General features: G+C 44.4%; 1 protein-coding gene across 1 annotated transcript; it reads left to right on the top strand.

Annotated features, from left to right (window-relative positions):
• Positions 1–313: 313 nt before the first annotated feature.
• Positions 314–9,739, top strand: lgals3b (lectin, galactoside binding soluble 3b). Its single transcript, XM_071536635.1, has 7 exons — positions 314–339; positions 3,374–3,405; positions 4,564–4,600; positions 5,815–6,161; positions 6,246–6,334; positions 7,944–8,112; positions 9,240–9,739. The coding sequence occupies exons 2-7, from the start codon at positions 3,400–3,402 to the stop codon at positions 9,396–9,398; spliced, it is 807 nt and encodes a 268-aa protein (XP_071392736.1). The 5' UTR covers positions 314–339; positions 3,374–3,399; the 3' UTR covers positions 9,399–9,739.
• The last annotated feature ends 556 nt before the right edge of the window (positions 9,740–10,295 follow it).

Here is a 10,295-nt window from a genome sequence, read left to right as displayed (position 1 = left end):
CATTCACACACACACACACACACACACACCCAACACACACACACACACACACACCCAACACACACACACACACACACACCCAACACACACACACACACCCATCACAAACACACTCACACACAGACAGAGTGTTTCATTCAGGTGGGAACCAGCTGGGTGTGGTCAGGATCAGAGAACAGGGCGAGGCTGGGAGGACGAGACACACACACACACACACACACACACACACACACACACACACACACACACACACACACACACACACACACACACACACACATACACACACCTCTCTCTCTCCTCAGTCGTCTGTCTGTTCGTCAGGAGGCAGCAGCTCAGGTACGTCTCTCCGTCTCTCTGCTGTTTCGGTCACACTGATTCTTATTCTGAGTTTGTGTTTGTAAAACTGAAGTTTGTAGTTTTCTCTTCTGGTTTGTTTTGACTCTTTGAGGTTTTCTGCTGAGACGGAAAACTACTGAGCAAAGTTTTCCTCCCTTCACTCTGAAACAGACGACGAGAAAAACAGGAAGTTTCTCCTGCTGCTGGATATGAAATAAACAGATATATAGATAGATAGACAGATAGATAGATAGATAGATAGATAGATAGATAGATAGATAGATAGATAGATAGATAAATAGATAGATAGATCATAGAACAAAGCAGCATTTTGTCACTGTTGGATGAAAACTGTTCATCTCCAAAATGTCAACAGGAAGTGAGAAAAGCCGCCTGGCTGTCAGACTGCAGACGAGTTTTTAACTTTTTCTGTTTTTCTAACGCGGTTTTGAAAAGTTTCAGTTAGAGAGAAACTTTCTGCAGCTGAAGTGGAAACATAAAAATCTGCCAAACTGGAGTTAGGAGGTTTCCACATGACACAGAGGTTTGTAATGTTCATGTTGCAGCATGCAGGTTCGACACAGTCGGTCAGTCTCCATGCTGTTTACTGGAATAAATGCTAAACATGTAAAGTCATGTAAATAGAATCAATGTTCAAACAGCAGAAAAGATCAAGTTTCCATTTCATCTGAACAGAAATCAGACTGCTGCTGCTGAACTGTATATATTTACAGTACCACTCCACAATTTTCTTAATTTTTACTATTTTCCACATTTTAGAATAACAGTAAAGACTCAAAACTATGAAATAACACAAATGGAATTATGCAGCGACCAAAAAAGTGTTAAACAAATCAAAACTATTTTATATTTTAGATTCTTTGCCTTGATGGAAAGGCAAAGGCTTTGGAAAGAAATTCACACATAGGATCAACTTCACTATTTATATTTGACTAAGAAACTCATTTCAAGCATTAAAGCAGAAGACTGAAGATCAGAATGAAACACAGAACATTCAGTCAGGTTCAGACTGTGACTGTAGTGAATATCATGGATCTGCTCAGTTCCTTCTGTCACATCCCTGTTCCTCTGTCTGACCCAGGATCAGCCACAGAGCTGAGTGTTTGTTGTGTAACTGTCTCTCTGTCTCTTCATGTTGGGACTCGTCCCTCTCAGTGTTGGAATATCGCGTTACAAAGTAACGTTACTGTAATTCCACTACTTTTGGCAGTAACTAGTAATGTAACTAATTATTTTTTCAAATTAAATAGCGCAATTACAATTACTGAAATTTAAATGGGCTCGTTACTCCTTACTGGATTATCCGGTTTATGATCATCCGACTTTACGGTGGAGCGAGTGAATCAAAAGTCTACCGACCTCCTGAGACTTTATTTCTCAGAAGAGACTAGAGACAAATCTGGAGACTTTTTCTGACCTTGGGAAGCAAAGTTAATGTGTTGAATCCCAAAGCATTTGGCAGTAAACTGGTTTGGCTGATGCAGGTTTTCTCTACTTGTTTGTCTGATCCAGAGAGTCACATGATCACAGCGTAGCTCCTCCCTCTGCTGAGAGCAGGGACTGTAGGATAGGAGTCAGCACTTATATTAAAACGGGCTACGTCGCGGCGTGCATAGTGCAGCATTATATATTGATATGCAAATTATCGTATGACATCATCTGCCGACTTCTAGCGACTTTCTGAGCAGCCAATAGCTGCTTTCCTTGTTAAAGAGTTGGCAGCTCTGCTCCCGGTGCGTAACTCCGCCCACACAGTGAACTGATGCTGATCTGAAGCCTGTGAGGCTGCAATAAATACACCTATCAAAACATATCTATTGTGTTTTATTGTTCCACTACTTACTGTTCATCATAGTGATAATGGGCACAATGACAGATAACATGTGACAGTTGTCTTGTCACACTGTGCCACAGCAACACTAAAATAATATAGCTATGAGTAATAAGAGAATTGAAGCAGACATTTAAAAGTAACGCAAAAGTTACTTTCCCTAGTAACTAATTACTTTTATTATGCAGTAATTGGTAAAGTAATTCAATTACTTTTTGAGAGCAGTAACTAGTAACTGTAACTAATTACTAATTTTCAGTAACTTGCCCAACACTCCCTCTGTCTCTGTCTCTTCATGTTGGGACTCGTCCCTCTGTCTCTTCATGTTGGGACTCGTCCCTCTGTCTCTTCATGTTGGGACTCGTCCCTCTGTCTCTGTCTCTTCATGTTGGGACTGGTCCCTCTGTCTCTTCATGTTGGGACTGGTCCCTCTGTCTCTTCATGTTGGGACTCGTCCCTCTGTCTCTTCATGTTGGGACTGGTCCCCCTGTCTCTTCATGTTGGGACTCGTCCCCCTGTCTCTTCATGTTGGGACTCGTCCCTCTGTCTCTTCATGTTGGGACTCGTCCCTCTGTCTCTTCATGTTGGGACTGGTCCCTCTGTCTCTTCATGTTGGGACTCGTCCCTCTGTCTCTGTCTCTTCATGTTGGGACTGGTCCCTCTGTCTCTTCATGTTGGGACTGGTCCCTCTGTCTCTTCATGTTGGGACTCGTCCCTCTGCCTCTTCATGTTGGGACTCGTCCCTCTGTCTCTTCATGTTGGGACTCGTCCCTCTGTCTCTGTCTCTTCATGTTGGGACTGGTCCCTCTGTCTCTTCATGTTGGGACTGGTCCCTCTGTCTCTTCATGTTGGGACTCGTCCCTCTGTCTCTTCATGTTGGGACTGGTCCCTCTGTCTCTTCATGTTGGGACTCGTCCCTCTGTCTCTGTCTCTTCATGTTGGGACTGGTCCCTCTGTCTCTTCATGTTGGGACTGGTCCCTCTGTCTCTTCATGTTGGGACTCGTCCCTCTGCCTCTTCATGTTGGCACTGGTCCCTCTGTCTCTTCATGTTGGGACTCGTCCCTCTGTCTCTTCATGTTGGGACTGGTCCCTCTGCCTCTTCATGTTGGGACTCGTCCCTCTGTCTCTTCATGTTGGGACTCGTCCCTCTCAGGTTTGACTCTTCTGTTCGTCTCTTTCAGATCAACCAGCAGGAAGACACAGCAGCATGAATGTAAGTCAGCTTCATGTTTCCTCTCCTGTTCTCACTAAACTCACATTCAGCTTTATTATTTTCATGGACAATGCATTATACTATAGTCATGTAAACTATGTAGAATAATCAGTAAGACAATATACATGTATGTGTGTGTGTGTGTGTGTGTGTGTGTGTGTGTGTTGGGGGGGTATATTTTCTACAAAAAAAAAAAATTCTATTTCTTTCATACTTTTGATTCATGTATTTCCACTTAACACATTCTCGTGTTGTACTTCTATCTGCTCTATTCTTTTCCTTACTGCAGCGACCTGTTTCCCCCACAGGATCAATAAAGTTTCATTTTCAATTATTTTGAAAATCTCCATAAGGACACACATTAGAAGAAGTGAAATTAGCTGCTGAGGCCAAAACCTCTGGTGGAGAAAATGCAGACATGTGACTCAAGTCATTTGGCCCAAGTCTCAAGCAAGTCCCAAGTCATTTTTTCTTGGGTCAAGTCAAGTCAAGTCAAGTCAAGTCACAGGTTATGTCAAGTCAGGTCAAGTCGAGTCCTTCATTAAGGGAAGTCAAGTCCCAAGTCAAGTCACTTTTTGTCATATCAGGCTAACGTTAGCAAGCTACTGTCGTTCTGGAGCCGGACTGTAGCGGACTGTAGCGGACTCTAGCGGACTCTAGAGGAACTGCAGCTTTCAGCCACTTCCTGATTAGCGTCAACATTCACCTGAGGTTTTGGTCGATTGGGACCAACAGACAATAACAACAACTCTACCTGCTGTGTGTTCTGTTAAAGCTCTGTGCAGAACCTCAACACAGTGGAGTTAAACTGTGGAGCCAACACCTTCATACTGAACATCCATCTGTCATCAGACACCAAACACACACAATGCCTCCATACGCTTTACTCTGTCTTCCTCTTCCTCCTCTTCCTCCTTTTTGTCCTCTCTCTCTTTAAACAGTAACTAAACCCCAAACCCAAACCTGTGTGAAGCCTGACATCTAATGGTCAACGGCATGCTACTGAAATGGCCATCTGCTATTGGCTGATCTTTGGCGCCAGGTGATGGGATGTGATGAAACACACACTGTGCAGTCAGTCCAGTAGATTAAAACTCTCTCTCTCTCTCTCTCTCTCTCTCTCTCTCTCTCTCTCTCTCTCTCTCTCTCTCTCTCCAGCTCGAGGACGCTCTCGGCTCCTGGCCCAGCAGTGGTGGTTGGTGATTTAATATTCCAGTTATATAATATTAGACAACACAGGAAGAACAGCAAAGCAGATGGAAATGAGGCAAACCCATATTGTCTTTGGACAAAAAATGAAAATATACACCAAGATTATCCTTCAATCTGCTAATGTTAGCAGTCAGCTAGCCTACTTTAATGTTAGATTTATCTCCAAAACAAGCTTCAGTTCTTGTTGTCAGCATTAATTGCCCCAATCCTTAGTATTAATATGTTAACATTACGCTTCATATCCTTAGTGGCATAGTCACTAACTGCAGTATGTCTGCTAGCTAATGAGGTGACTGTAGCTGGTTAAAACTTCTAGCTAACTGCTAACATTAGCTAACGTTACGGATCAGCATCGTCTTGCTGTAGCTTTTGATTTGGAGCTTCTCCAGCTCTGCTCTTCTCTCCACCATATTGGATATTTTTGTTGTATATTATATTTTTTTGTCTAAAGATCAGTTGAGTTTCATAGTCAACACTCTGGAAAAATGAGTGAACTGTGTCTCTGTTCAGCATTCACAATCTACTTTATACTAAGGTGACCAGATCTTTGTAGCAAATCTGGGGACATTTGTGATTCACGCAGTATTTTTCTGGTAATAATACTGTCCAAAGAGGGGAAACCCGGGGACATTTCCAGGGACAAAGCATCAAATCCAGGGACTGTCCTTAGTAAATGGACGTCTCACCCCCCTACTTTATACACAGTGTGTATCCCAAATTTATTTGGTCAAAAACTGACCTGAATCTGAGTGTCCTGGTGGCTCAGTGGTGTAAGGATGGTACCATGTAACTGTGATGTCTTGGGTTTGAATCTGACCTGGGACCTTTGTTGCATGTCATCCCCCTCTCTCTCCCAATCTTTCCTCTCTCTCTACTTTTAATTATCCAATAAAGGCAAAATGCCCTACAAAAAGAATCTTTAAAAAAAACCTAAATACCTATTGACCTAATAAAGTGTTTAAAGAGTAACTAAACCCCAAATCTAAATCAACCAGATCTTGGCTGATCTTTGGTGCCAGGTGATGATGTCACCTGCCATAGTGTACAACAGGTGGTGACATCATCACCTGGCACCAAAGATCAGCCAATAGCAGATGACCAGTTCAGTACCCTGCTTATTCATTAGGTGTCAGGCTTTACACAGATTTAGGTTTGGGGTTTAGTTACTCTTTAACCATGATAACCGTCTCTAACCAGGAGGAGGTCAGCCCCAGTGGCCTGGAGGTCAACCAGGAGGTCAGCCTGGAGGTCAGCCCCAGTGGCCCGGAGGTCAACCAGGAGGTCAGCCCCAGTGGCCCGGAGGTCAGCCTGGAGGTCAGCCCCAGTGGCCCGGAGGTCAACCAGGAGGTCAGCCCCAGTGGCCCGGAGGTCAGCCTGGAGGTCAGCCAGGAGGTCAGCCCCAGTGGCCTGGAGGTCAGCCAGGAGGTCAGCCTGGAGGTCAGCCCCAGTGGCCCGGAGGACCCAGCCAGCCCAGCCAGCCAAGCCAGCCCAGCGCCCCGGGATGGCCCAGTCCTGGACCTGGACCTGCTGCCCCACAGAACGTGGTAAGATGCATAGATAGACAGACAGACAGACAGACAGACAGACAGACAGACAGATGTGGTTAATTGTTGTTTCCCTGCTGACAGTCGGTGCCATACAGACAGTCTCTGCCCAACGGAGTCTTTGACAAACTCCTCATCACCATCAACGGAACAATCAAACCCAACGCTGACAGGTCAGTATCACCCACAACATGGAGGGACGGCTGGTAGGGACAGGACAATATATTCAAGTTCAGTATATCTCAATACAAAATGTGTCAGTCCGTCTGGTGTGTCAGGAACATGAATGGTGATATCAGCTCCATGTTATTCTGCTGTCAGGAACATGAATGGTGATATCTGCTCCATGTTATTCTGCTGTCAGGAACATGAATGGTGATATGAGCTCCATGTTATTCTGCTGTCAGGAACATGAATGGTGATATCAGCTCCATGTCATTCTGCTGTCAGGAACATGAATGGTGATATCAGCTCCATGTTATTCTGCTGTCAGGAACATGAATGGTGATATCAGCTCCATGTTATTCTGCTGTAGTAATCACTAATGAGACTCTTGACCATCACAGTTTCACAAGCTCTCCATCCAAATTATATTATTGTCACTTTGTAACCACATTTTTAAATTGTTGTTTACATTCTAGCAGCCAATGGCATCGCTGGAAAGATTTGAGTCTCAGAAATAAACAGAATTCTGCACAGTCAGACTGTGAGGGACGAGTCCCAGACTTGTTGCCATTGAACTTTTATTTATTACACTGTATCCTGGTTGGATTGAATCCTGAACCCCATAGCATTTATTGAATGAAATAAGTATGTCGTCCCATCCCTAATGGCTAGCGTATAAGTTATTTGGTGGATTTTATTTCTGTCTGTTTCTGACTGAACTGATAATTTCATCACTGATCCGACTGATTTAGTGTTTTGATAATGTCAGCTTGTTAGCTAGCTAACCATAGCATCTGGTCAGCTAACCATCACTGTCTTGTTATTAAAGAGTAACCAAACCCTGCCAAAATCTGTGGTGAAGCCTGACACCTAATGATGAAAAGTAGGGTACTGCACTGGCCATCTGCTATTGGCTGGTGTTTGTGCCAGGTGATGTCACCTTCCATAGAATACAACAGGTGGTGACATCACCTGGCACAAAGATAAGCCAATAACAGATAAGCAGTGCAGTACCCTACTTTTCACCATTAGGTGTCAGGCTTCACCACAGATTTGGGTTTGGGGTTCAGTTACTCTTTAACACATCTGATACATCTGATAGCACACTAGCTAACGTAGCTAGTAGCAGCTAGCGTTAGCATGTTCACATTAACATCAGTGTGTTTGCTGGCTAGTTAGCTAGCTAACAGTTTGTTCAGGTTAACTGAGCTGACTCTTCTCAAGCTCCAACTCTTCATGTTTTGGAGTAGAGACTAGGGCTAAAGACAAGACAGTTTACTGTGTCACAGTAACCTACATTTGGAAACAAATCCACCTTATCACACTATTCACTTTTACTGAGAACGTTACTGAATGGATCTACAGCCACACCACAACAAGCTGACTCAGCTGCTCTCTGCTGACAGCTGCTTCAGACACATTTACACTTTATTCACTAACACACAGTTCACACTGTTCCTCCATCATGAGACTCAGCTGCTGCAGCAGGTTGGTGATAAAACTGTGAAGCCTCTATTCTAGTCTAAACATCTAGTTGGCTGGTAAAATGGTGGAAGTAGATGTTGGATTCAGGAATCTAGGGTCACTGTGACAGAGATGACTGTGTTTTGTGTCCAGGATCACGCTGGATCTGTCTGCAGGACCTGACCTGGCCTTCCACTTCAACCCTCGCTTCAACGAGGAGGGCAGGAAGGTGATCGTCAGGAACAGCAGGATCGGAAAGAAGTGGGGGAATGAAGAGAGAGAACTCAGCCACTTCCCCTTCGTCCAGGGACAGCCGTTCGAGGTGAGGATGATGATCAGGTTCTTGATAATTGAGTTCTCCCCCATGATGAAATCGGGGGAGGGGCTAAGGATCGGCCCGGTCCGCCCGTCTGTCCGTCCGTCACGCGCAAAATCTCAGACACCGCGGATCAGATTTTGATGAAACTTCAGGAAATGATGTAACATTTTTAAAATTGGCCCAAGGTTGCGCTACAACATTTGGTTACTTGTTGGATTTTGGCAAGACTTGTTTTGGCAAAATCCACTGTGTTGTCACATTTTCAAAATGACAGTGTTGAGAGTAAAAAACCTTGAATGATGGAGATAGTTGTAATTATTTTATTTAGTTTCTCTCTGTCTTCTGGGAGCTGAAGATCCTTCAAACCATGAAACTCTGAGATTCTTCATTTTTCCTTCCAACCAAACAATACAGCAGCTCATTCCACTGATTAAAGGTCCCACATGGTGTGAAGCAGGACTCCTCTTCCTCTGTGGTGATAAAGGAGTTGGATGGTCTATCTAAACATGGTGAAAGTATCAAAACTAAATCCACACAATCCATATTAGTGCAGCGAGCCTCTAAACGAGCCGTTTGGACTTCAGTCACTTTGTGATGTCACAAAGGTTCGCTCATTAGCATTTTTGCAAGAAATAACAGACTAACAAAGTGTTTTTTTCAAAGCGGTCGAGCGGTTGTCATCGTTTATTACCGGAGAGTTTTCCCTACCTGTAGCCGCCGGGCCGCGGCGTCTCACGTTTCACTCTGGAAACGGTTAGCCAATGGGAACGGAGGGTCGTTAATATTAATGAGCCTTAAAGACACGGAGACAGAAACGGCCTGTTCTTGGTAAGGCTCAGAGAGATGCTGGAAAATGAACGTGGAGAAATGGATTGAGAGTGTTTTTGGTTCATGACACCACACACACACACACACACACACACACACACACACACACACACACACACACACACAGCTTTGAATGGACAGAAAGACACTAAATAAAACTCTGGACAGAATATGGAGCTTTAAAACCTTCAGCCAGACAGGAGGAGCTGAACCGAGCTGCTGCAGCGGCTCTGATCCAGCAGCCAGCTCCGTCTGTAACAGTTTCATAATAATAATTATCTTCTTGTTTCTGCTCCTGGCAGCTGAAGATCTTGTGCGACAACAATGGGTTCAGAATCGCCGTCAACAAATCCCACCTGCTGGAGTACAAACACCGGGTCCGTGACCTGAGATCCATCACCCGCCTCGACATCTACAACGACCTCACCTTGTCCTCCGTTAAGGTGGACAGGCTGCCCTGAGACACACTGGATCCACACTGGATCCACCATAGATCCACAGTAGTTTTGTAGTAGATCCACAGTTGATCCACATGAGATCCATGGTAGATCCACCATAGATCCACATTAGATCCACAGTAGTTTTAGAGTAGATCCACAGTAGATCCACAGTAGATTCACAGTAGATCCACAGTAGATTCACAGTAGATCCTCAGTAGGTCCAGAGTACATCCATGATGGATCCATGGTAGATCCTCAGCAAATCTTCAGTAGATCCTCTGGTTCTACTCTAACTCAGACTCTTCTACATGTTTCTACTCAGGTGACTCAAAAAAACAACAATAAAGTGATAATCCACCAGATAAAACCTGCTGCGTTTCTGTTTGTTTCCTCTGGACACACACACACACACACACACACACACACACACACACACACATACACACACACACACACACACACACACACACACACACACACACACACACACACACACACACAGGTGTCAGGATGCTGCTGACCAGCTTGTTGTTGTTATTCATGCTGCTGCTGCTAATAAGTAGTAAGAAGTGTTGGTGCTGCTGACCTCTGACCTCTGACCTCTCAGACTGAGTGTGAATGAGCTTCTCAGCCAGCAGAGGGCAGCATGAGACTGGAGCAGCTTAACACCGCGTCCTGTTCCTCTCTGCTGTCAGGAAGCAAGAAGAGGACGATGATGCTGATGATGATGGTGATGATGATGATGATGATGATGATGATGATGATGATGATGATGATGATGATGATGATGATGATGAAGGTGCTGACCTCTCCTGCCTGTCTGAAACAGTTTCAGTTTGAACATGATGACATAGAATCAGAGTCTGCTCTGTAACTGCAAACATGATAAACATGATAAATATGATTTGCTGTTAGTAA

The sequence above is a fragment of the Centroberyx affinis genome, unplaced genomic scaffold, assembly GCF_046629955.1.
Source record: "Centroberyx affinis isolate AG114_WGS23_722 - 3 ecotype Tasmania unplaced genomic scaffold, CSIRO-AGI_Caff_v1 ptg002921l_1, whole genome shotgun sequence".
Lineage (NCBI taxonomy): Eukaryota > Metazoa > Chordata > Actinopteri > Beryciformes > Berycidae > Centroberyx > Centroberyx affinis.
The sequence above is the reverse complement of the archived record's forward strand: the minus strand, read 5'-3'. Positions and strand labels throughout refer to the sequence as shown.

Coding starts and splice junctions, on each gene's coding strand:
- lgals3b (XM_071536635.1), top strand. Junction 6,162..6,245: donor CTGCTGCCCCACAGAACGTG/GTAAGATGCATA, acceptor CCCTGCTGACAG/TCGGTGCCATACAGACAGTC. Junction 8,113..9,239: donor TCCAGGGACAGCCGTTCGAG/GTGAGGATGATG, acceptor TGCTCCTGGCAG/CTGAAGATCTTGTGCGACAA.